The 27,580-nt window shown below is 51.4% G+C and overlaps 1 protein-coding gene across 2 annotated transcripts in view; it reads right to left on the reverse strand.

Moving 5' to 3' along the window:
- Positions 1-5,739: 5,739 nt before the first annotated feature.
- Positions 5,740-27,580, reverse strand: part of LOC147102982 (carbonic anhydrase-related protein 10) — a 908,938-nt gene continuing 887,097 nt past the window's right edge. Inside the window, exons 9-10 of one of the 2 annotated variants that reach the window (XM_085964066.1) lie at positions 24,557-24,631; positions 5,740-6,327 (exon numbers count right to left, since the gene is read on the reverse strand). In XM_085964066.1, coding sequence (XP_085820192.1) covers positions 24,606-24,631 — 26 coding nt within the window. In that variant the 3' untranslated portion in view covers positions 5,740-6,327; positions 24,557-24,605. The remainder of the gene's footprint in view (positions 6,328-24,556; positions 24,632-27,580) is intronic. The other variant, XM_085964067.1, reaches the window with a different exon arrangement.

The raw sequence follows: 27,580 nt of genomic DNA on the forward strand, positions 1-27,580 counted from the left end.
TATCTGTTTTAAAACCGGATAATTCGGTAAGACTCTGTGGAGATTATAAATTGACAGTAAATAGGGTGTCTAAACTAGAACAGTATCCTATTCCCAAAACAGAGGATCTCTTTGCGAACCGGGCTGGGGGGAAGAAATTCACGAAGCTGGATATGAGTCATGCATACTCGCAGATTACACTAGATGAGGAATCCAAGAAGTATGTAACCATAAATACACACAAGGGTTTGTTTACCTATAACCGCTTACCATTCGGTGTCTCATCTAGCCCAGCTATTTTCCAGAGGATTATTGAGGGTGTGCTGCAAGGGATCCCACATGTTTCAATCTATCTGGATGACATTCTGGTGATGGGAAGAACCGACCAGGAGCATCTGAGCACTCTGAGAGAGGTACTACAAAGATTGGATAAGGCTGGGTTACGGCTCAAGAGGAGTAAGTGCACTTTCCTGGGGAATGAGGCCGTGTTCCTGGGACGCAGAGTGGATGCCACCGGGCTCCATCCAATCAAGGAGAAGGTACAAGCACTGCAGGAGGCCCCAGCTCCTACCAATGTGACTGAGTTAAAAGCTTACCTGGGACTGCTAAACTATTATAACAGGTTTTTACCAAACTTGGCAACAGTGTTAACACCTCTTCACGAACTTCTGCGCGAGGAGACACAGTGGCATTGGGAAGAGGAACAGGGGGTTTGATTTGAACAGTCCAAGAAACTGATGCTGTCCTCGGATGTGCTGGTTCACTACAATGCAGAGAAAGACATCATTCTCTCTTGTGATGCTTCACCGTATGGGGTGGGGGCGGTTCTTTCACACAGCTTGGAAGATGGAACAGAAAGACCAATAGGGTTTATGTCTCGAACTCTGACACCAGCGGAAAAAAACTATTCCCAGTTAGATAAAGAGGGATTAGCAGTAATGTTTGGGTTACAGAGGTTTCACAAGTACATATATGGCAGGAAATTCACCATATGCACCGATCATAAACCTCTTCTATCTCTTTTTAATGAAATGAAAGCAGTACCACAGATGGTGTCACCCCGGATCCAGAGGTGGGCAGTGACGTTAAGGGCATATGAGTATGTCATCATTTACAAGGCGGGCAAGTACCATGGGAATGCAGATGCCTTGAGCCGTCTTCCACTGCCAGGTACACCTATCCATGCAACTCCAGAGGACAGAGTTTTGATGTTGGAGGACACGGACACGGCAATTGTGACCGCAGAACAAGTAAGGACATGGACCGGTAAAGATCCAGTACTGTCTAGAGTCCGAGAATATGTGATGAGGGGTTGGCCACAGCATCCGGAAGGGACTGATTTCACACCTTACAGTGCCAGGATGACAGAGCTGAGTGTGCAGGATGGTTGCGTGTTGTGGGGAGCACGAGTGATTATTCCACAGCCAGCACGACAGTCTATCCTAGGGCAACTACATCAGTGTCATCCTGGAGTTTCACGTATGAAAGCCTTGACAAGGAGTTACTTGTGGTGGCCAAAGCTAGATGAGGAGATAGAAAATCTAGTCAAGACATGCAGCACTTGTCAAGTACACAGGAAGGCACCAGCAGCGGCTCCACTCCACCCCTGGGAGTGGCCGGATAAACCATGGAGACGATTACATGTAGATTATGCGGGTCCATTCATGGGAAAGATGTTCCTCATAATCATTGATGCTCATTCCAAATGGATGGATGTGTATCCTGTAAAGTCTGCTTCATCTACTGTTACTATAGACTGCCTGCGTAGGAGTTTTAGTAATCAAGGGCTACCGGAGATTGTAGTAAGTGACAATGCCACGTGTTTTGTGAGTACAGAAACAAAAGAGTTCATGAGAAACAATGGCATAGTGCACGTGACCTCAGCTCCATATCATCCGTCTTCAAATGGACTTGCGGAGAGAGCCATACAAACATTTAAGGAGATGATGAAAAAAAGTGCGGAAGGGAGTTTGGCAACCAAGGTGTCACGAGTTCTGTTCAGCTACAGAATAACACCTCAATCTCCCACAGGACTCTCTCCTGCTGAGCTGTTGTTAGGACGTCGACTATGCTCCACTCTTGACCTGGTTCACCCAGACCTAAAAAGGAAGGTGGAAAACCGACAAATCAAACAAAAGGAGAACCATGACAGAAGGACAAAGAGCTGCAGTTTTGGAGAAGGAGATGCGGTCCTTACCAGGAATTTCAGTTATGGTCCAAAATGGATTCCTGGCGTCATAGACTCAATGACCAGTCCAGTATCATATACAGTCATGGTGGGAACTGGTCAGGTAGTACGCAGACATGTAGATCAGATACTGACCAGACAAAGGGAAATCGAAATGGAGGTTCCAGAGGAGATGTCGGAGGACAAGTTGGCCCCCAGTTATCCAAATGCATCGGTGGTACCACCACCACGAACAGAGCCAGTTCCACCTGGACCCCTTCATCAAGAGGAAACCATCATAGCAGAGTCAGATACTCTGAGTACTGCTCAGGAGCAGCAGGTGGCTCTACCACAACCAAGCAGGGACTTGACTGTAAGACGTTCACCAAGGGCTCGCAAGCCGCCAGAGAGATTGATAACGACCTGCTAGATTCATTCAGTATGGACTATCGTTAAAGGAGTTTCCATATGGGACTTTTTAAGAATGTTGTTAAGAAATTAATGTAAACGTAAGAGGGGGGGATATAGTAATCTGGGATGTAATGTTTAAGTTATCCACCAGATGGAGCCAAAGATTAAGGGATCATATTCACCAGTGTTTAAGGAAATGTCCTGGTACACCAGTTAGTATGGTAATGTGGCATTGCATTATGGGTATGACTCAGAGGTGAATTCTCCATCTTGCATCGTGCAGTTAGAAATACTGTGTTTTTGTTTGCAGCCTGTAAGAGATGTTTCCCTGCTACACCGTATAATTAAACAGTTGGGTTTTCTTCCTAATAACTCGCTTATCTCAGTTTCGGACCTTACCACTCGGATATCACAGATACCCAACACCATCACCAGCAGCAACAAGAAGCATTCGGGTTACTATAGTCAGATCTGATTGATTGCCTCCTGTTACCACATGACACTTTACGATGCAGTGTGAGAGTAATTATCATATCTTTGGCATTGTTCTTTCATAGGAACACAGGAACAGGAGGAGGCAATTCAAACCCTCGAGCCTGTTCCGCCATTCAATTAGATCATGGCTGTTCTGTATCTTAACTTCATCTACCCGCCTTGGTCCTATAACCCTTTATACCCTCACCCAACAAAAATCTATCAATCTCTGTTCTGAAATTTTCAATTGACCCCCAGCCTCAACAGCTTTTTTGGGGGAGAGAGACCCAGATTTCCACCACCCTTTGTGTGAAGAAGTGCTTCCTGACATCACCCCTGAACGGCCTGGCTCTAACTTTAAGGTTCTGCCTCCTTGTTCTGGACTCCCCCCCCACCAGAGGAAATAGTTTTTCTCTATCGACCCTATTGAATCCTTTAATCATCTTAAGCCCCTCGATTAGATCACCCCTTAATCTTCTAAACTCGAGGGAATAAAAGCCCAGTCTGTGCAACCTGTACTCGTAATTCAGCCCTTTTAGCCCCCCGGGTATCATTCTGGTGACTCTACGCTGCACCCTGTCTTCTGTAAAGCCACTTCCCTAATCTAGGATCACTCACAGGAATCCCCAAGATGCCTCATTGTGGAGCAGTGGACATGGGTTTGCATTAACATGGCGAGTATCTCCACCCAGGGCAGATGCTGAGTGGCAGCCAGTTGTGACAGAGAGGAACCTAAACTGTGGGGAGCCTCAGATCTGGGGATATTCAACAACAACAACTTGTATTTATATAGCGCTTTTAACATAGTAAAACGTCCCAAGGTGCTTCACAGTAGGGTTATCGGACAGAATTTGACACCGAGCCACATAAGGAGATATTAGGACAGGTGATCAAAAGCTTGGTCAAAGAGGTAGGTTTTAAGGAGCGTCTTAAAGGAGGAGAGAGAGGCAGAGAGGTTTAGGGAGGGAATTCCAGAGCTTAGGGCCTCAGCAGCTGAAGGCATGGCCACCAATGGTGGAGTGATTAAAATCAGGGATGCTCAAGAGGCCAGAATTAGAGGAGCGCAGAGATCTCGGAGGGTTGTAGGGCTGGCGGAGATTACAGAGATAGGGAGGGGCGAGGCCATGGAGGGATTTGAAAACGAGAATGAGAGTTTTAAAATGGAAGCGTTGCCGGACCGGGAGCCAGTGTAGGTCAGCGAGCACAGGGGGTGATGGGGGGAATCCCATTTCCAGAGATGGGCAGCCCAGAGATACATGGACCACAGGTGAGGGAGAACTTGGGTTGCCACTTTCTGCCGGGTCCAAGGTAGGACAGGAGATGGGATATTTCATCCTGGTGATGGAGATTCCGCAATACTTAGAGCCTTCACATCGTGAGCAGGGAAGTAAGCAGGAAGAGTGGAATTCTACTTGAAACAGACTTTGCTTTCCGTTTTAGACCTGCCGAGGCAAAATCTGGGCGAGGTGGGGTGTCAGTGGCCTCGTGTGTTGTACCCCGAGGATCGCACCGTGAGGATTGAAATAAACACCCAATGGACACCCCATGTCAATTTTTCAAACACATTTATTGAGCTCTTAACATTAAAACCAACACAGTGTATGAACATTGTAAACAATTAACATAAAAAGGCATCAGCTCAATTGATACCCGAGTGTGTGTCAATTTCACGTGTATCATTCCATCGGTCGAAACGTCATTTATTCCTCATCACTGTCGTTTCTGACCTTCCCTCTCCCATATTTACAAGATGTATGTTTGACTCTTCCATTCGAATATAGATGAAGCAATGTTGAGCTGAGGAAGGAGTTGGGGTAGTGGGGCGGGTGAGGGGGTTTCCCTCCTCCTCCTCCTCCTCCTCCTCCACCCCGTCTAACCCAAACCCCCCTCCCTCCTCCTCCTCCTCCTCCTCCCCGTCTAACCCAACCCCCCCTCCCTCCTCCTCCTCCACCCCGTCTAACTCAACCCCCCCTCCCTCCTCCTCCTCCTCCTCCTCCACCCCATCTGACCCAACCTCCCCTCCCTCCTCCTCCTCCTCCTCCCCGTCTAACCCAACCCCCCCTCCTCCTCCTCCTCCTCCTCCTCCCCGTCTAACCCAACCCCCCCTCCCTCCTCCTCCTCCTCCTCCTCCCCGTCTAACCCAACCCCCCCTCCCTCCTCCTCCTCCACCCCGTCTAACTCAACCCCCCCTCCCTCCTCCTCCTCCTCCTCCTCCACCCCATCTAACCCAACCTCCCCTCCCTCCTCCTCCTCCTCCTCCTCCCCGTCTAACCCAACCCCCCCTCCTCCTCCTCCTCCTCCTCCTCCCCGTCTAACCCAACCCCCCCCTCCTCCTCCTCCTCCTCCTCCTCCCCGTCTAACCCAACCCCCCCTCCCTCCTCCTCCTCCACCCCGTCTAACCCAACCCCCCCTCCCTCCTCCTCCTCCACCCCGTCTAACCCAACCCCCCTCCCTCCTCCTCCTCCTCCTCCTCCACCCCGTCTAACCCAACCCCCCCTCCCTCCTTCTCCTCCTCCTCCCCGTCTAACCCAACCCCCCCACTCTTCCTCCTCCTCCTCCACCCCATCTAACCCAACGCCCCCTCCCTCCTCCTCCTCCTCCTCCTCCCCGTCTAACCCAACCCCCCCTCCCTCCTCCTCCTCCACCCCGTCTAACTCAACCCCCCCTCCCTCTTCCTCCTTCTCCTCTTCCTCCCCCCCCACCCTCTCAGTTTCCCGAGACCACCACTCTGGACTGGACATGGACACCACCTTGACTGATGGAAATGGCATGAAGAGCTTTCAGCTGGGCACCCAGTACACGGTTGAACACTCACTCTGGTGGGTTTTTTGTCGTAGATATTAGCAGTTGTGGTTCAGCAAGAACTACACAATATATACAAAGGCCATCAGAGCCCCCCTGGTCTAGTTTAATTGGAGCCAAAGCAGCTAAGTTAACATTTATAGATTCTCTTTTTTCAATTTCACCCCCCCCCCAATCAAAATTGTGAGTATCAAAATCACGGTTGCTTGTCAAATGATTTATTTGGTTTTCCCCTCCCCTCTAAAATGAATATTTTTTAATCTAGTTGTATTTTTGCAGTCGCCTGGGTTTTCTTGCGACTGGACATTGGGGTTGACGAAAGCCGTTTACTTTATCAAAAATTAGTCTCACTTCAAGGTTGTTGTAAAAGATAAATCCCCAGAGCCCGGGATTGGTGCCGATTGCCGTCTTTGCATATTCGCAGCAGGAATGTCTCATCAGGGGTAAATTCTGGATAAATAGTGACTGTTATTATTTTAGGAGCCATTCATTAACTGAAAGAGAAAGAGAGAAAAGGAGAGATGAGGTGCAACGCTCGGATTCTTTTTGTAAAACAAAGCAATATTCACAGAGCATGCCTGTGCGCTCAAGAATAAAGAATGATCCGCATCCAGGATTGGCCAGTTGGACAATCAATCCTGCTCCTTCCTCACAACATGAATACTGCCACTCACTTCATCTCCAGAGGGAAGATTCTGCACAGATTGTCTCCTCTTGTGTTTTACAAAGAATTGCATCGAGTGTTACACAGAAACAGGCCATTCGGCCCGACTGGTCCGTGCCGGTGTTCATGCTCCACACGAGCCTCCTCCCACCCTCTTCCTCTCACCCCATCAACATATCCTTCTATTCCTTCCTCCCTCATGTGTCCATCGAGCTTCCCCTTAAATGCATCTATACTATTCGCCTCAGCCACTCCCTGTGGCAGCGAATTCCACATTCTCACCACTCTCTGGGGAAAGAAGTTTCTCCTGAATTCCCTATTGGGTTTATTAGTGACTATCTTATATTGACGGCCCCTAGTTCTGGTCTCGCCCACAAGTGGAAACATCTTCTCTACCTCTACCCTATCGAACCCCTTCATAATCTTAAAGACCTCGATCAGGTCACCCCTCAGTCTTCTCTTTTCTAGAGAAAAGAGCCCCGGCCTGTTCAATACTTCCTGATAGTTATAACCTTTGAACTTGACTGAACTTCTTTTAAGGTTCATTGAAATCCAAGATTGAATGTTAGCTTGCAAACTTCACCTTGCAGACTCTCCCAATGTGTACAGTCCAGGGGCTAAAAATTGAGTAGCGCCCCAATTGAGGCACTAACTTCGCCGGGGTGCTAAAAGTAGCGCCCCGGAAAAATTAGCGCCCCCGCGTCGGAAATTGAGTGGTTGCGCCCCAAGAGGGAAGCAGGGCGCTACTGGAAGTGACCCGCCTCCCTCTTGGGGCGCTGCGAGTGAATATCGTGGCACTACGTGCCGCAGCGCCACACACTGCGGCACATCGCGCCACGGTATTGCAGGCCTTCCTCCCCTTCTTAAAGGGGAGGGGCCTTGTGCAGCATGACCTGGGGACCAGCTGGGCCCCGGGGGATCAGGAGTGCAGGCAAAAGAGCCTGGCACTCAAGAGAAGTGCCGGGCTCTTGGAGCGCAGCCGGCACTCCGCGGGGGGTGGGGGGGGGGTTCAGGGGGCCAGGGCCGGGGACGGGAGCGCAGGCAGGTGCTGGCAGGCGGCCAGCAACAAAAAAGACCGCCCCGCACCTCGCCTTTAAATTGCGCCTCCCCGGTCACAGGTACGCCCCCCTGACCCTGTCGGACATAGCGTCCGGCGGTAAATCAGGGGATGCTACCGAAGATCGTGGCCGGGGCGCACACCAATGACGTCATCGCCAGCAGCACAGTGCCGCAGGCCGCTACCGGTTAGCACCACCACTAACCTCCCGCTGAATTTTGCGGGAGGCGTGGGCAGTGCCGCACCCGGGCGCTAGTTGGTTTGCGCCCCACTTAGCGCCCTCTTAAGGCGCTAACGGGTGGCGCTACCAACTGAATTTTTCCTCCCAGATCTAGTCAGTTGCACAGTTATAGCAGTGTGACGGCCATTACTGCTGTTACTGGTCTAAATTCTCAAACTCAAACATCATCTGCACCCTGTCCCTAACCCCATCCCCAGGGTAAATCCGGCACTGCTCCAGCACAGCCATCCAGTCTGAGACACTTGAATCAATGACCTCTCCTGCCATCTCACTGTTCCTGCACACGGGAGTGAGCGGCATTAAATGGAATGTACGGCACAGAAACAGGCCATTCGGCCCAACTGGTCTGTGCTAGTGTTTCTGCTCCACAGGAGCCTCCTCCCACCCCTCCTCTCACCCTACCAACATAGCCCTTCTATTCCTCCCTCCCTCAGGTGTTTGTCGAGCTTCCCCTTAAATGCTCTGAAGTGAGACAGTGGCTATGAAACACAGTTTGGATCTTCAGGCGGGATCAGTACACTTCCAGTGGAAAAGAAACCTTGCTAATTTCAGAAGATGTCCTAGAGGCAGCCGTGTGTTTGATGCTCTCGAGGGCAGTGCTGTGACCTTAGTTTGGATTAAGCAGTGACAGCAGCTAAATCAGGAATCTTTACCACGTTTGGGGGGAAAAATTCGGTCGCGCCCCCTTTGGGGCGCTAACTTCACCGGGCTGCTAAAAGTTAGCGACCCCGCGACGTAAATTGAATGGTAGCGCCCCAAACAGGAGGTGGGGCTACTGGAAGCGCTCCCCCTCCCTCTTGGGGCGCTCCCATTGAATATCGCGGCGCTACGTGCAACAGCGCCACGTGATCCAGCAGGTAGCGCCGTGGTACTGCAGGCCTCCCTCCCCTGATTAAAGGGGAGGGGCCGAGTAACCGGGGCCCTGCTGGACCACCGGGGAGCGCGGTGCTAGGAAAAGAGCCACCCGGCACTCGAGGAGGAGCGCCGGGCTGACTGATCGCCGCTGGCACCACGCAGGAGGAGGCGCGAGGGGGCAGGTGCTGGCAGACGGCCCAAACAAAATGGCTGCCCGGCATCTGGCCTTTAATTATCGCCGCCGTGGCCGCAAAAACACCACCCTGACCCTGTCGGACATGGCGTCCGGCGGCAGGTCAGGGGGCGCGACCGAAGTTTGTGGCCGGGGCGCTGTGCGCGGCGATGACATCATCATCGGAGGCACAGCGCCGCAGGTTGTTACTGGCTACCGCCGCCACTGCTAACCCCCCGCTGAATTCCGCTAACTTTTCCCCCTTCGTTCTTAAGGTGAACTTACGATGTGACTCAGTCTGATTCTATCAGCTGATCAGCTTTCTGCAGAAATCAGGCGGTTATACAACAAGCCGATCGCGGATTGATCAGGAACCATAGATTAGACAAGAGTGTCCCCTCAGAGAGATCGCAATCCCCTCAGAGAGATCGCAATCCCCTCAGAGAGATCGCAATCCCCTCAGAGAGATCGCAATCCCCTCAGAGAGATCGCAGTCCCCTCAGAGAGATCGCAGTCCCCTCAGAGAGATCGCAATCCCCTCAGAGAGATCGCAATCCCCTCAGAGAGATGACAGTCCCCTCAGAGAGATCGCAGTCCCCTCAGAGAGATCGCAATCCCCTCAGAGAGGTCGCAGTCCCCTCAGAGAGATCGCAGTCCCCTCAGAGAGATCGCAATCCCCTCAGAGAGATCGCAATCCCCTCAGAGAGATCGCAATCCCCTCAGAGAGATCGCAGTCCCCTCAGAGAGATCGCAGTCCCCTCAGAGAGATCGCAATCCCCTCAGAGAGATCGCAATCCCCTCAGAGAGATCGCAATCCCCTCAGAGAGATCGCAGTCCCCTCAGAGAGATCGCAGTCCCCTCAGAGAGATCGCAATCCCCTCAGAGAGATCGCAGTCCCCTCAGAGAGATCGCAGTCCCCTCAGAGAGATCGCAATCCTCTCAGAGAGATCGCAGTCCCCTCAGAGAGATCGCAATCCCCTCAGAGAGATCGCAATCCCCTCAGAGAGATCGCAATCCCCTCAGAGAGATCGCAGTCCCCTCAGAGAGATCGCAGTCCCCTCAGAGAGATCGCAGTCCCCTCAGAGAGATCGCGGTCCCCTCAGAGAGGTCGCGGTCCCCTCAGAGAGATTGCAATCCCCTCAGAGAGATCACAATCCCCTCAGAGAGATCGCAGTCCCCTCAGAGAGATCGCAGTCCCCTCAGAGAGATCGCAATCCCCTCAGAGAGATTGCAATCCCCTCAGAGAGGTCGCGGTCCCCTCAGAGAGATTGCAATCCCCTCAGAGAGATCACAATCCCCTCAGAGAGATCGCAGTCCCCTCAGAGAGATCGCAGTCCCCTCAGAGAGATCGCAATCCCCTCAGAGAGATTGCAATCCCCTCAGAGAGGTCGCGGTCCCCTCAGAGAGATCGCAGTCCCCTCAGAGAGATCGCAATCCCCTCAGAGAGATCGCAGTCCCCTCAGAGAGATCGCATTCCCCTCAGAGAGATCGCAATCCCCTCAGAGAGATCGCAGTCCCCTCAGAGAGATCGCAGTCCCCTCAGAGAGATCGCAGTCCCCTCAGAGAGATCGCAGTCCCCTCAGAGAGGTCGCGGTCCCCTCAGAGAGATTGCAATCCCCTCAGAGAGATCACAATCCCCTCAGAGAGATCGCAATCCCCTCAGAGAGATCGCAGTCCCCTCAGAGAGATCGCAGTCCCCTCAGAGAGATCGCAATCCCCTCAGAGAGATTGCAATCCCCTCAGAGAGGTCGCGGTCCCCTCAGAGAGATCGCAGTCCCCTCAGAGAGATCGCAATCCCCTCAGAGAGATCGCAGTCCCCTCAGAGAGATCGCAATCCCCTCAGAGAGATCGCAATCCCCTCAGAGAGATCGCAATCCCCTCAGAGAGATCGCAATCCCCTCAGAGAGATCGCAATCCCCTCAGAGATCGCAGTCCCCTCAGAGAGATCGCAATCCCCTCAGAGAGATCGCAGTCCCCTCAGAGAGATCGCAATCCCCTCAGAGAGATCGCAATCCCTTCAGAGAGATCGCAATCCCTTCAGAGATCGCAATCCCCTCAGAGAGATCGCAATCCCCTCAGAGATCGCAATCCCCTCAGAGATCGCAATCCCCTCAGAGAGATCGCAGTCCCCTCAGAGAGATCGCAATCCCCTCAGAGATCGCAATCCCCTCAGAGAGATCGCAGTCCCCTCAGAGAGATCATAGTTCCCTCAGAGAGATCGCAATCCCCTCAGAGAGATCACAGTCCCCTCAGAGAGATCGCAGTCCCCTCAGAGAGATCGCAATCCCTTCAGAGATCGCAATTGTTATGTATTGTGTGTTCTATTGTGTGTTCTCCTCCCACCTGTGGTGGTGCTGTCACAGGAGATAAATGGTTGGGTGTTCTCTGTTAAGTTTAGCTCTCTTTGTTCGGAACTTTCCAGAACTTCCTTTCCTTCCAATAAAGCACTTCATGTTTGAATCTCTGAGTTCTGAGTCCTAAATTGTGTCTAGGTAGAAAGGTACCGACACAACAAGTGGCAACGAGGAGCGGATGAATCTGCATATGTTACGGGTGCAGTGAGTAAACAGAAAATTTAATTTGAAACGTGAGATGGCTACTATATTAGGAAACATCGGTGATTTTGATGAAAATGTGGAGCAATGGAGTGCATATACAGAATGTTTTGACTATTTTGTATTGCCGAATGCGGTGGCAAATGAAAAGGTCGTGCCTACCTTTTTGAGTGTAATTGGGCCGAAGACATTCAATTTACTTCGCAGCCTCGTGCAGCCAGATAAGCCAGGAACTAAAACATATAAGCAACTAGTGGAAATTCTTGGAGCACATTTTTCACCAAAACCTCTGGTTATTGCTGAGAGATTTAGATTTCACAAACAGAATCAAGAGGAGGGGGAATCAGTGACGATGTTTATTGCTGCTTTAAAAAGGTTGTCGGAACACTGCCACTTCAAGGAGGTGCTGAATGACACCATTAGAGACAAACTTGTGTGTGGTCTGCAAAATGCAGCCACACAGAAGCGCCTTCCTACTGAGGACAACCTTACTCTTGAAAAGGCCATTGAAGTTAGTGTCTCCATGGAGATGGCGGAAAAGGAGGCTCACCAGTTGAGTTCAACAGGGAGAGTTCACAAGGTGTCGTCTGAGCCTAAAGGTGCGCGGAACGGCACATGTTACCGTTGTGGGAAAACGGGCCATCACGCTAATGACTGCTGGTGTACGGAGCTGGAACGCCGAAATTGTGGCAAAAAGGGTCACATTGAACGCGCCTGTAGAGGTAAAAAAAAGAACAGACAGAGCTGGGAAGCATGGAAACAAAATGTCTGTATTTGGACAAGAGAGGAAAAAGAGTGTTCATTCAGTGCAGTATGATGGAACAAGCAAAACAGAGGGGAGCGACACCTCTGAGGAGGAAGAGGTGCACATACTGACGGTTGCAGGTGATTCAAATGGCTACTGGGTGTCACCACTGGTGGAGGGAAAATCAGTGCGGATGGAGGTGGACACAGGCGCGGCTGTGTCCCTTGTTTCAGACACTGTCTACAACAAAATGCTAAAGCATCTTACCCTTCAGCCAACAAACATTGTGCTAAAGATGTATACCGGCGAACCTGTGGCCATGAGAGGCGTCATTGAGGTGACAGTTAAATTGAACGGACAGACTGCAAAATTGCCACTATATGTGGTAAAGGGAAATTACCCATCGCTACTGGGACGTGCGTGGCTAGAGAAAATCACGCTGGACTGGCCTGCAGTCCGCATGATGTCAAAAGGGGAGTCAGGTCTGACTGCAGTGTTAAACAAACATGCAGAACTCTTCAATGGGGAACTTGGGAGCATGAAAAAGATCAGCGTGAGACTGGACATTAAACCTGACAGCAAGCCGAAGTTTCACAAAGCCCGACCTGTACCCTATGCAATTAGGCCAAAAGTTGAGGCTAACTTGGAGGCCTTAGTCGAGAATGGAGTCCTGGAGCCTGTGAGCGTGAGCAAATGGGCCACACCCATTGTTCCTGTCCTGAAAAAGGATGGATCTGTTCGAATCTGCAGGGATTTTAAAGTGACTATTAACCCGGTGCTGTCTGTGGAACAGTACCCTCTTCCCCTCATTGGCGATCTTTTTACGGGCCTGGCCGGAGGGCAAAAGTTCAGCAAAATAGACTTATGCCAGGCTTATCTACAAATGCATGTCGATGACAAATCAAAGGAGCTGCTGACAATTGTGACACACAAGGGGCTATACAGGTACTGCCGCCTTCCGTTTGGAATTACGTCGGCCCCTGCTCTATTCCAAAGGGCAATGGATCAGATTTTGAGTGGACTGCCAGGAGTCCAGTGCTACCTGGACGACATCCTTGTCACTGGGACAAATGAGGAGGATCATCTTCTGAACTTGGATGCGACACTACAACGACTGAAAGAGTACGGACTCAGAGTTCGTAAAGACAAATGTGAATTCTTTCAGTCTTCAGTTGAGTACCTGGGGCATGTGATTGACGCTACTGGCCTGCATAAGGCGCCGTCAATGGTCAAGGCGATCGTGGAGGCCCCAGCACCCCAGAATGTGAGCCAGTACGTTCATTTCTGGGGCTACTTAACTACTATGGGAAGTTTATTCCAGACTTAGCAACATTGCTGAAGCCGTTACATCAGTTGCTATGTCAAGGCAAAACATGGAAATGGACTGAACTGTGCAACGAAGCTTTCGCCCAAGCAAAGAAAGCATTGCTGAAATCGGAGGTCCTGACACACTTCGACCCAAAGCTACCCATGCAGCTAGCATGTGATGCATCACCATATGGTGTGGGAGCAGTCATATCCCACATCATGCCTTCGGGTGAAGAGAAACCTATTGCCTTCGCATCAAGCACCTTGAACAAGGCCGAGAGTAACTATGCGCAGATCGAGCGCGAGGCCTTGGGAATCGTTTTTGGAATTCGAAAATTTCATCAGTACCTGTTTGGGAGAAGGTTCACACTCCTGACGGACCACCGTCCATTGACTTCAATCTTCGGGCCCCACACCGGAATTCCATCTCTCGCTGCAAGCAGGATGCAAAGGTGGGCTTTACTGTTGTCAGGACACACATACGACATCAAATATCGCAAATCAGACTTGCATGGCAACGCAGACGGTCTCTCGAGGCTACCCTTGCCTGTTACTCCCCCAGAGCCTCGTCAGATAGACATCTTCTACTTTAGACAAGTGGAGGGAGCACCTATCACTGCAGTTCAGGTGCGAAGGTACACCCGCAACGATCCAGTCCTGTCTGAGGTAATGGACGATGTCATTCGAGGGAGAGCTATAGGAGGTTCTCCTAGTTTGAAACCTTACGTTTCAAAAAGAAATGAGCTCTCCGTCCAGGCAGGTTGTCTTCTTTGGGGACGCCGTGTCATCATTCCACCACCTCTGAGGGAACCTATACTGCAACAACTTCATACAGGCCACAGTGGGATGGTTCGGATGAAGGAAATGGCAAGAAGCTACTTCTGGTGGCCAGGTCTTGATGGGAATATTGAGGAGAAAGCCAAAACATGTTCCCCATGTCAAAGGGTCCGGAATGTTCCACAGCTGGCAACCCTACACCCCTGGGATTGGCCTGCAGAAGTGTGGCAGCGAGTACATGTGGACTTTGCCGGTCCTTTCGAAGAGAAGATGTTTATGGTGGTTGTGGACGCTTGTAGCAAGTGGCCGGAGGTCGCTGTGATGAGGTCTACCACGGCAGAGAAAACAATTGAGAAACTTGCTGAGATGTTCAGCTGTTATGGCTCACCGGAACAACTCGTAAGTGACAACGGTCCACAATTTGTATCACAGGAGTTTACAACCTTCCTGCATGTGAATGGTGTCCAACACATCAGGTCTGCGCCCTATCATCCCTCTACTAACGGCCAGGCAGAAAGGTTTGTGCAAACTTTGAAGCACGCCTTGAAGGCATCGCAAGGTCAGGGCTCAATCCACCAACGTCTGAACAGCTTCCTGTTGTCCTACAGGAACGAGCCGCATGCCACAACCAAAACTTCCCCCGCTTCGCTCATGATGAAGAGGCAGTTGCGGACAAGTTTTGACTTACTCAAACCTCCAAGGGCAGAACAGGTTGTCCATTGTCAACAACAAGCTCAAGTTGAAAAGAGAGAGAAAAGAGCCAAGGAGAGATGGTTTCACCCTGGAGAGCACGTCCTAGCTCGAAACTACAACACTGGACCGAAATGGGTTCCTGCTACGGTGATCGCGCAGACGGGCCCTGTGTCTTACACGGTTGAGACTGCTGAGGACGTCGTCTGGAGAAGACACACAGATCAACTGTTGCTAGGAGCAGAGACAGCCACAGAGGCTCCAATGGCTGGTTGGCCTGAACTGTTTCCGGATGATACCGCAAACCAGCATCCTTTGCCACAGTGCTCTTCTCCAACACAGGAAGTCAAAGAGACTGTTCCACCTGTGCAAACTCCTGACTTTCGACTGACACAGGCACCTTCTCCATCCAGGCCTGTGTCAATGCCTACTGCTGTGGAAGCCAGCGATGACCGCCGGTATCCTGTCAGAGAGCGGTGGCCTCCAAGACGCTTGGATCTGTAGGCTTAGCGACTTACCCACAAGACTGGGGCAGAATAAACCCCAGAGTAAAGTCAGGGTTTGAGGCAGTCTACCTCTACCCTAGGTTCGTGAGTGCATTGAAAGTAACTTACCTGTTGAGGAATAATGTGGACCTTCCATTTAAGAGGGGAGGAAATTGTAAAGTCTGTGGGTTGTATAGTGAAGTAATACACAGACTACAAGAGTAACTTAAACAGGACTTTACTATTCGAAGGTCAGGGCGAATCTGCCCAATAAATTCTGCCACAGCACTTATATACCGGTGTGGTCACCGTCGGTATTACAGTATACAGCAGCCAGGATAAAGTAGTGCCACACCTAAAATAGTTCTCTTAAAGGTGGACGGTTACATACAATAGTTCTCTTAAAGGTAGAACAGTTACATACACTACAATCCTCCCTTTTTAGCTTACAACATACTTATTCCCCATTAAACATAACCTCCTAACATATATCCAACTTTATGTTAAAACAGTTCACAGATGTAATCTCTGCGGAAACAGTTCACAGATTCAGTCTCTGCGGGAAACAGTTCATAGATTTAGTCTCTGCGGGAAACAGTTCACAGATTCAATCTCGGTGGATGCGCCTTCCGTGCTTCTTGACTCGGTCCTGACAACGCCTCAGTGGTGCAGCAGTTCCCCGTGGTGTAGTCGGTTCACGTTGCTGGAGTGACTCATCCAATAGCCCTTCACTGGACTTAACAGCTTGAACTTCCGTCCTTCTGAACCAGCATTGTTGGCTTGTAAAACTTGAGTACCTTGGGAAGTTTTCTACTTCCAAACTGATTTGGCTCCGTTCGCAGGGACCCCGTGCGTGATCTAATAGTGATGATGATGGTCCAGATGATCATCATCTTCTGCTTCGTCTTTTCCTTTTCTGTGGTTCAGATGGTTATCATCTTCTGCTTCGTCTTTTCCTTTTCTGCTTCTTGGAGACTCTCGGGGCTCCATTGTCAGCTGCCAGCTGCCTGCACAGTTCCTCCCGTAGTAGCGCCACCATCTCCCGATGTTCCTTAGACTTTTTGTGATTCATCAAGGTTTCTGCACTTTGGGAGTTTTCATCACAAGCTGGGCAGAACAGGTCCTCGTAATATTCGGTGTCGCTCAACAGGTCATGGTAATATTCGGTGTCGTCCTGAGCTAAGCCAGCGGGAGGGTCTTCTATTTCCTCCTTGCCCAGCTGAACGTTAGCCGACTTTTGTTCTAAATCCCGACATCTGTCCTGAAGAGACTTCATCATGCGTTCAGCTTCATCCCGCTTTTTCTGGGCTTCCTGCAAGTCTTTTACTAATGACCTCATTTGTGATTTCAATACTTCAACTTCATTCGGAGATTGATTGATCGGACCATTCAATCCCTCTACTGAAGTAGCTGTTTCAGCATTCTGTTGTTCTGCATTGACGTGAGGCAGCGTACTTTCGGCATCCAAGAGCGGCTCTGCTGCAGTCTTCTCAGTCTGTGTTGCCACCTCAGCTATTTCAATAACCTTTGAGAGTTCCGAACCCCTTTTCTTTGAAGATTGAGGCTCGTGTTCAAGTTTTTCCCATTTCAGGGTCTTGTCCCTCAGCATATGAAGAAGTTGGCTGACTGTTAACTCTTCTGCCATCATCCGTTTCCCATTAGCTGCAGGGCTGTTTATAAACTTGCCCTGGGGCTCCTTTGCTGTTTCTACTTTGCCATCATCCACAGCCTCCACCATTCGAATTTCCACAAATGAATCGTCCGGTGATGCTGCACCCAACTTCAGTAGGAGCTCGGAAGTCATGTCGACCAAATCAGCCTTTTCTGCCTGCAACCTGCTAACAAGCGCCTTCAGTTACTGCACATCTTGTTCCACCAGATTAGAGCACGCACCTTCAGAAACCGAATCAGCTTTGATTCGTTTGGCCTCCTCTCGCAGACGGTTTGTGTGCTCCTGCTCCCTTTTCTCCCTCAGCTGCTTCTGTTGTCTTTCCAGATTCTCCCATTCGGTGTCATAGAACTTTTTCATTGCTTTCATCTCTTGTTCGAGACGGCAACTCAATTGCTCTAATTGCTGTCGTAATTTGAAATAAGTTTGAGTTCGAGCTCGGTGTTCCTCAGTAATGTATATGTCTGTAAACTGAACAGACTCAGAATTCTCTGTCAAACTATGTTGTTGTTGTTCAGTGGAGTTCTGTTCTGAAACTTTGTTCTCCTCTGGAGCATAAGCCTTTATGCACGCCTTCGTTTTTCCAACCTTAGTCAGCAAGTCCATTTTAGCCTTGTCTTTCATACTTGGGCTGGACTTATCGTCATCCGTTTCAGAGTCTGAGCTGATTGTCCGCACCGAGTCCTCACTCGTTATTGCTTTTAGGTAGTGCCATTCCATGTCTATTTTCTTGATCCACTCCCATCCTAGAAGTGGTGGTCCTCCCTCAGGTAGTACATATAAGTCCATTCCTGGGTGTTCTTTGCCCCTGTCTCTCACCTTGACTTTTATCTTTCCCATGGGGTATACTTTATGCCCCATGTATGTCTGCAATACGAACTTGGTATCTCTCAAGGGTATATGTGAGAATAGCCGGTTGTAATCCCTTCGATTTATGACTGATAGGGCTGATCCAGTGTCCAACTCCATTTTTACTTGGACTCCGGCTATTTTTAGCATGACCCAGATAGTTTGTAGGTCAGCTTCCTTACTCACATTGTGAATTCTCAGACTACCCAGTTCCTGGCCGTTTGGGTCTGAATCCGAATTCGGTTCATCTGAACTCTTCTCAGCCACCTTGTGTACTTTGTTGTACTTTTCCGGTGATGGCTTTTTTTGGTTGTTGGTCTTCTTTCCTGACCGGCATACTTTAGCTATGTGACCCAGTTTGCCACATTTTCTACATTCCTGGTTTTTAAACCAGCATTGGTTCTGATCGTGTGTTGTCTTCCCACAACGATAACATTTCGTTGTACCCGAAGTAATTTGATCCACACTGAGTACCGCTGCCTTTAGCTGCATTTCCGCAGTTCCTTTCGCTGTGGCTTCGTGTGATGCTGCAATAAGAATAGCCCTCTCAAGTGTAAGGTCGTTCTCTTCGAGCAGTCGCTTTTGCGTTCCTTCCTTCGACAACCCGCACACGAACTTGTCTCGCAATGCCTCTGTCAGATTTCCTCCAAACTGGCAGTATTTCGCTAATCTACGCAGTTCGACCAAGTATTCCGCGTTGCTTTCCTCTTTCCGTTGCGTTCTCGCATAAAATTTGAATCGTTCCGCCAACATCAGCGGTGTGGGGTTCAAGTGACCCTTCAGAACAGCAACAATATTATCGAAAGTCTGATCCGCCGGTTTAGCTGGTGATAGAAGATGCTTCAATAACCCGTATGTCTTCGCGCCCATCGAGTTTAGCAAGGTTATAGCTTTATCATCATCTTCTATTTTATTGGCCTCACAATATATCTCGATACGTTCTACGTACGTGGCCCAATCTTCCACCTCGGCATCGAAGTTGTTGATGTTACCATGCTTAGGCATCTTCACTATCTCCCACTATCTTTCTGCGAAACAACAGGATTTCTCTTTAACTTTTTAACTTTTTCTTTTTTTTTCAAAAATAGCGTTTTCCCGCGCTTGTCTTCTTCCCCGCCTACTGGCAAAATGGCAGTTTCCCGCGCTTGTCTTCTTCCCCCCTACTGGCAAAATGGCGGTTTCCCGCTCCTGACTTCTTCCTCTGGTGGGAGGGGTAAGCTTTGCCCTCGGGCGACGACCGCTGGTTTACGGGGTTTGTAGCCTGTGCGCCGGCTTCAGTTTATTCTGAAGCGCGCGCTAGAAAAGCCGATCGCGTTCCTTGTTCCCCCCCCCTTCTTCTTTTCGGCAGGGGCAACTGGCGCTGGGGACAACCAGTTGGCGTCGGACAGATCCAGCTCCTGGTCCTTCACGGCAGCTGCTGCAAGCCGCTGGCCGGAACCTCGCTCAGTCTCTCTCTCGGGCTCTGTCTCTCCCGCTCGCGCGGCTCTCGCTCGCTCTCTCTCGGGCTCTGTCTCTCCCGCTCGCGCGGCTCTCGCTCGCTCTCTCTCGGGCTCTGTCTCTCCCGTTCGCGCGGCTCTCCCTCAGCGGCTTTAAACGCCTCTCCCAGACCTCCCGCAGTCCGGTCCTTTCCTCCCCGGCTACGGCTGATTCTTCGCGGGTTATTTAGTTATTTATTTATTTATTGCCTCCACGCCTTATGATCCTGGTCGCAGCGCCTCGCGGCCTCGGTAGGTGCCCGGCCTTTTTCGCTCCAATCGCGCCTCCCAGCCCTCTCGCAGTCCGGTGCTTTCCTCCCCGGCTGCGGCTGAGTTCTCCGTGGCTTATTTATGTTTATATCTTCCCGCGCCTTACGATCCCAGTCGCAGCGCCTCGTGGTCGCGGTATTTGTCCGGCCTTTTTCGCCGTCACGGTCTAGACGTCTCACGACGCTCCCCAGCCCGCTTGTACCGCGGCTTCTGCTCCACGCTGCCCCAGTCTCAGCGCCTCTGGGCCCGACTTCTGTCCGGCTCCTTTCCCCCTCGACCGTGGTCGAGTGCACCGCCCTTATCCTCCGTTTATTTGTTTCTATTTTCCCTTTACTCACAGTCACCGTGGCCGACTTGCTTCTCGTGTTGATCGGCTCACTCACCACCGTGGCAGAAGGGACAATCCGTGCCTGTTGCTGATGGAAGACTTCATGTTTGAAATCTTCCTCCTTTCTTGGTCTGCAGACTCGAGTTTTCTCTCAGCAAAACGACGACGGCGGGTGCCTCTTCTCGACGCTCGTTTACTTCTTCAGAAGTATTGTTGCCGCAGGGTAAGATCGAACTCGTCGCCACTGTAAAGTCTGTGGGTTGTATAGCGAAGTAATACACAGACTACAAGAGTAACTTAAACAGGACTTTACTATTCGAAGGTCAGGGCGAATCTGCCCAATAAATTCTGCCACAGCACTTATATACCGGTGTGGTCACCGTCAGTATTACAGTATACAGCAGCCAGGATAAAGTAGTGCCACACCTAAAATAGTTCTCTTAAAGGTGGACGGTTACATACAATAGTTCTCTTAAAGGTAGAACAGTTACATACACTACAGAAATGTTATGTATTGTGTGTTCTATTGTGTGTTCTCCTCCCACCTGTGGTGGCGCTGTCACAGGAGATAAATGGTTGGGTGTTCTCTGTTAAGTTTAGCTCTCTTTGTTCGGAACTTTCCAGAACTTCCTTTCCTTCCAATAAAGCACTTCATGTTTGAATCTCTGAGTTCTGAGTCCTAAATTGTGTCTAGGTAGAAAGGTACCGACACAACAGCAATCCCCTCAGAGAGATCGCAATCCCCTCAGAGATCGCAATCCCCTCAGAGATCGCAATCCCCTCAGAGATCGCAATCCCCTCAGAGAGATCGCAATCCTCTCAGAGATCGCAATCCCCTCAGAGAGATCGCAATCCCCTCAGAGATCGCAATCCCTTCAGAGATCACAATCCCCTCAGAGAGATCGCAATGCCCTCAGAGAGACCGCAATCCCCTCAGAGAGATCGCAATCCCCTCAGAGAGATCGCAATCCCCTCAGAGAGATCGCAGTCCCCTCAGAGAGATCGCAATCCCCTCAGAGAGATCGCAATCCCCTCAGAGAGATCGCAGTCCCCTCAGAGAGATCGCAGTCCCCTCAGAGAGATCGCAATCCCCTCAGAGAGATCGCAGTCCCCTCAGAGAGATCGCAATCCCCTCAGAGAGATCGCAATCCCCTCAGAGAGATCGCAATCCCCTCAGAGAGATCGCAGTCCCCTCAGAGAGATCGCAGTCCCCTCAGAGAGATCGCAATCCCCTCAGAGAGATCGCAGTCCCCTCAGAGAGATCGCAATCCCCTCAGAGAGATCGCAATCCCCTCAGAGAGATCGCAATCCCCTCAGAGAGATCACAATCCCCTCAGAGAGATCGCAGTCCCCTCAGAGAGATCGCAGTCCCCTCAGAGAGGTCGCGGTCCCCTCAGAGAGATTGCAATCCCCTCAGAGATCGCAATCCCCTCAGAGAGATCGCAGTCCCCTCAGAGAGATCGCAATCCCCTCAGAGAGATCGCAGTCCCCTCAGAGAGATCGCAGTCCCCTCAGAGAGATCGCAATCCCCTCAGAGAGATCGCAATCCCCTCAGAGAGATCGCAGTCCCCTCAGAGAGATCACAATCCCCTCAGAGATCGCAATCCCCTCAGAGAGATCGCAATCCCCTCAGAGGGTCGCAGTCCCCTCAGAGATCGCAATCCCCTCAGAGAGATCGCAATCCCCTCAGAGATCGCAATCCCCTCAGAGATCAGTCCCCTCAGAGATCTCAATCCCCTCAGAGAGATCGCAATCCCCTCAGAGAGATCGCAGTCCCTTCAGAGATCACAATCCCCTCAGAGATCGCAGTCCCCTCAGAGGATTGCAGTCCCCTCAGAGAGATCGCAGTCCCCTCAGAGATCACAATCCCCTCAGAGGATCGCAGTCCTCTCGTCTTCTGCTCATCAGCCTCTCCCTGTCAGGTAGCCTGAGACTGGCCAATCTGCTGCTATTTGCCAGCGCGCTCACTCTGCACGTGGAAAGCATCAGATGTTCCTGCTTTGCGTGAATGGGGCTCCTCAACCTCAGCAATCCTCAAATACAAATGCGCCTGATCCATGAGGAACTCACTGCAATGCATGGGGCAGTGTTACACACGAGATAGTGAACAGTGACTGTCAGTCAGTCTGTTATTAACAGGTGATCCAGTGGGTGTTGCAGTGATCCAGCGAGTGTTGCAGTGACCCAGTGAATGTAGCAGTGACCCAGTGAATGTAGCAGTGACCCAGTGAATGTAGCAGTGACCCAGTGAATGTTGCAGTGACCCAGTGAATGTTGCAGTGACCCAGTGGGGGAGAAATTCGGTGGGCTGCGCCACCAGTTAGCGCCTAAAGAGGGCACTCAGTGGCCTTAGCGCCATTGGCCACGCCTCCCGCGATATTTAGCTGGGGCGCTAATGGCGGCGTTAGCCTGTTGCGCTGCGCCACCACCGATGACGTCATCGGTGTGCGTAGCGCCCCGCTACCGCCCCGATCGCGATATTTGGCAGTGACCGCCTCTGTAGCGCCGCTCGCTAATCGCGCCCGGTTCACAGGGCCTACCTGTGGCGGCAGTGGCGCAAATTAAGGTGGAGGTGTGGGGCGGCCGTTTTTTTCGGCAGCCGCCTGCCAGCACCTCCGTCCCCGGCCTCCTGATCGCCCTCCGCGGCAGTGCCGGCTGTGTCCCGAGAGCCCGGCACTTCTCCTCGGTGACGAGCTCTTTTGCCGGCACTCGCGATCGCTCATCGCGCTGGTGCAGGCCCCTCCCCCTTAAGAATGGGAGGAAGGCCTGCAGTACCGCAGCGCGCCGTGCTGCGCTGCGGCATGTTGCGCTGCGATATTCAGTTTCAGCGCCCTAAGAGGGACGCGGAGCGCCTCGAGCCTCACCCCGTGTCCCTCTTGGGGCGTTCAAGCTGAATTTCCAGCGATCGCTGCTGCTCCAAACGCTGCGCTAAATCTGGCGCCCAGGCGAGCTTGGCGACCCGTTTGCGGCTCCACCCAATTTCTCCCCCCAGTGAATGTTGCAGTGACCCAGTGAATGTTGCAGTGACCCAGTGGGTGTTGCAGTGACCCAGTGAATGTTGCAGTGACCCAGTGGGTGTTGCAGTGACCCAGTGAGTGTTGCAGTGACCCAGTGAATGTTGCAGTGACCCAGTGAGTGTTGCAGTGACCCAGTGAATGTTGCAGTGACCCAATGAATGTTGCAGTGACCCAGTGAGTGTTGCAGTGACCCAGTGAATGTTGCAGTGACCCAGTGGGTGTTGCAGTGACCCAGTGAATGTTGCAGTGACCCAGTGAATGTTGCAGTGACCCAGTGAATGTTGCAGTGACCCAATGAATGTTGCAGTGACCCAGTGAGTGTTGCAGTGACCCAGTGAATGTTGCAGTGACCCAATGAATGTTGCAGTGACCCAGTGAGTGTTGCAGTGACCCAGTGGGTGTTGCAGTGACCCAGTGAGTGTTGCAGTGACCCAGTGGGTGTTGCAGTGACCCAATGAATGTTGCAGTGACCCAGTGAGTGTTGCAGTGACCCAGTGAATGTTGCAGTGACCCAGTGAATGTTGCAGTGACCCAATGAATGTTGCAGTGACCCAGTGGGTGTTGCAGTGACCCAGTGAGTGTTGCAGTGACCCAGTGGGTGTTGCAGTGACCCAATGAATGTTGCAGTGACCCAGTGAGTGTTGCAGTGACCCAGTGAATGTTGCAGTGACCGAATGAATGTTGCAGTGACCCAGTGAATGTTGCAGTGACCTAGTGAATGTTGCAGTGGCCCAGTGGGTGTTGCAGTGACCCAGTGAATGTTGCAGTGACCCAGTGAATGTTGCAGTGACCCAGTGAATGTTGCAGTGACCCAGTGGGTGTTGCAGTGACCCAGTGAGTGTTGCAGTGACCCAGTGGGTGTTGCAGTGACCCAGTGAGTGTTGCAGTGACCCAATGAATGTTGCAGTGACCCAGTGGGTGTTGCAGTGACCCAGTGAATGTTGCAGTGACCCAGTGAATGTCGCAGTGACCCAGTGGGTGTCACGGTGACTCACTCAATCACAGAGAGAGCTACATTGGACACATTTAAGTAACATTTTCCTTTCTGGGCTGATGATGCTGTACAGTGGGGATGAGCAAAGCCGGGTGAATTCGCATCCGAGTCTGGATTTGTAATTTCTCTGATTAAATATTTATAGATACACATTGATATCATATATATACAAACTTTATATACATACATTATGTATGTACTACTAAATCCCCCATCAGTCCACCCAGCAGCAATGATGGGGCCGAATGAATTCACCCCATTGTTGTCGGTATGTGTGTGTGTAGAGATATAGATAGATACACATTAATATTATATATAGACACGTATTATATATATCTTTTTATATAATATATATGTAGTTATATATACATAGATATATAGTCATATATACTTAATTTATATATATAGACACATATTATATATATTATATATGTGTGTGTGTGTGTGTGTAGATATATATAGATAGGTAGATATATACACATATACACCTGAATATTATATCTATATACACATATATGTGATATATATTCTGGATATATGTGTGTGTACACATATCTGGAAGCTACACTTACCTTACGTGGGCAAATTCGGATCAGTTTTGTTGGGAAAGAATTTCGCAGCTCACCCCGACCGTACAGTGTGTTGAGCTGAAAGATGTAACCCAGTTCAAGGGTCTTAAAAAGTGATTGGTTCCCGCCACAGATTTACACAATGCAGTAAACTCGCAGAGCGCACCATCTCGCCCAGCCCCATGGGGGCCATTTACTCAGCTCACCACCTGCCACACTGCAGGCCCGTGACAATTCACCTCCCACCCCGGGGCTCCGGGGAAAACAGCATGATCCAGTGAGAGTCTCGGCCGTACAAACATAGAAGGGGTACAGTGTCGGGGTACAGTGTCGGGGTACAATGACAGGGTACAGTGTCAGGGTACAGTGTCGGGGTACAGTGTCGGGGTACAGTGTCGGGATACAGTGTCAGGGTACAGTGTCGGGGTACAGTGTCGGGGTACAGTGTTGGGGTACAGTGACTGGGTACAGTGACGGGTTACAGTGTCGGGGTACAGTGACTGGGTACAGTGATGGGGTACATTGTCGGGGTACTGTGTCGTGGAACAGTGTCGGGGTACAGTGACTGGGTACAGTGTCGGGGTACATTGTCGGGGTACTGTGTCGTGGAACAGTGTCGGGGTACAGTGACTGGGTACAGTGTCGGGGTACAGTGACTGGGTACAGTATCGGGGTACAGTGACGGGGTACCGTGACTGGGTACAGTGTCAGGTTACAGTGACGGGGTACAGTGTTGGGATACAGTGTCGGGGTACAGTGCCGGGGTACAGTGATGGGGTACATTGTCGGGGTACCGTGGCTGGGTACAGTGTTGGGGTACAGTCACGGGGTGCAGTGTCGGGGTACAGTGTCAGGGTACAGTGTCGGGGTACAGTGTCAGGGTACAGTGTCGGGTACAGTGTCAGGGTACAGTGATGGGGTACAGTGACGGGGTACAGTGTCGGGTTACAGTGTCGGGGTACAGTGCCGGGGTACAGTGTTGAGATACAGTGACTGGGTACAGTGTCGGGCTACAGTGTCGGGGTACAGTGACTGGGTACAGTGTCAGGCTACAGTGACTGGGTACAGTGTCGGGGTACAGTGTCGGGGTACAGTGTCGGGGTACAGTGTCGGGGTACAGTGTCGGGGTACAGTGACGGGGTACAGTGTCGGGGTACAGTGTCATGGTACAGTGTTGGGGTGCAGTGTTGGGGTACAGTGACTGGGTACAGTGTCAGGTTACAGTGTTGGGGTACAGTGACTGGGTACAGTGAATGGGTACAGTGTTGGGGTGCAGTGACGGCATACAGTGACGGTGTACAGTGACGGCGTACAGTGACGGCGTACAGTGACTGGGTACAGTGTCGGGATACAGTGTCGGGGTACAGTGTAGGGGTACAGTGACTGGGTACACTGTCGGGTTACCGTGACTGGGCACAGTGTCGGGGTACAGTGACGGGGTACAGTGTCTGGGTACATTGTCGGGGTACAGTGTCTGGGTACATTGTCGGGGTACAGTGTCTGGGTACATTGTCGGGGTACAGTGTCTGGGTACACTGTCGGGGTGTCGTGACTGGGTACAGCGTCAGGGTACAGTGTCGGGGTACAGTGTCGGGGTACAGTGTCTGGGTACATTGTCAGGGTACAGTGTCAGGGTACAGTGTCGGGGTACAGTGTCGGGGTACAGTGTCTGGGTACTGTGTCTGGGTACATTGTCGGGGTACAGTGACTGGGTACAGTGTCGGGGTACAGTGTCGTGGTGCAGCATTGGGGTACAGTGACTGGGTACAGTGTCGGGGTACAGTGTCGGGGTACAGTGTCATGGTACAGTGTTGGGGTGCAGTGTTGGGGTACAGTGACTGGGTACAGTGTCGGGTTACAGTGTTGGGGTACAGTGACTGGGTACAGTGAATGGGTACAGTGTTGGGGTGCAGTGACGGCATACAGTGACGGCGTACAGTGACGGCGTACAGTGACGGCGTACAGTGACGGCGTACAGTGACTGGGTACAGTGTCGGGATACAGTGTCGGGGTACAGTGTAGGGGTACAGTGACTGGGTACACTGTCGGGTTACCGTGACTGGGCACAGTGTCGGGGTACAGTGACGGGGTACAGTGTCTGGGTACATTGTCGGGGTACAGTGTCTGGGTACATTGTCGGGGTACAGTGTCTGGGTACATTGTCGGGGTACAGTGTCTGGGTACACTGTCGGGGTGTCGTGACTGGGTACAGCGTCAGGGTACAGTGTCGGGGTACAGTGTCGGGGTACAGTGTCTGGGTACATTGTCAGGGTACAGTGTCAGGGTACAGTGTCGGGGTACAGTGTCTGGGTACTGTGTCTGGGTACATTGTCGGGGTACAGTGACTGGGTACAGTGTCGGGGTACAGTGTCGTGGTGCAGCATTGGGGTACAGTGACTGGGTACAGTGACGGGATACAGTGTCGGGGTACAGTGACGGGTTACAGTGTCGGGGTACAGTGTCGTGGTGCAGCATTGGGGTACAGTGACTGGGTACAGTGACGGGATACAGTGTCGGGGTACAGTGACGGGTTACAGTGTCGGGGTACAGTGACGGGTTACAGTGTCGGGTTACAGTGTTGGGGTACAGTGTCGGGGTACAGTGTCGGGGTACAGTGTCGGGATACAGTGTCGGGGTACAGTGACTGGGTACAGTGTCGGGATACAGTGTCGGGATACAGTGTCAGGATATAGTGACTGGGTACAGTGACTGGGTACAGTGTCGGGGTACAGTGACTGGATACAGTGTCGGGGTACAGTGTCGGGGTACAGTGTCGGGGTACCGTGTCGGGCTACAGTGTCGGGCTACAGTGTCAGGATATAGTGACTGGGTACAGTGACTGGGTACGGTGTCGGGGTACAGTGGCTGGGTACATTGTTGGGGTACAGTGATTGGGTACAGTGTTGGGGTACAGTGTCGGGGTACAGTGTCGGGATACAGTTTCGGGGTACAGTGTCGGGGTACCGTGTCGGGCTACAGTGTCGGGCTACAGTGTCAGGATATAGTGACTGGGTACAGTGACTGGGT

Source organism: Somniosus microcephalus, chromosome 21 (assembly GCF_052327205.1).
Source record: "Somniosus microcephalus isolate GS21.2 chromosome 21, FLI_Smic_1.0, whole genome shotgun sequence".
In the NCBI taxonomy this organism is placed as follows: Eukaryota; Metazoa; Chordata; class Chondrichthyes; order Squaliformes; family Somniosidae; genus Somniosus; species Somniosus microcephalus.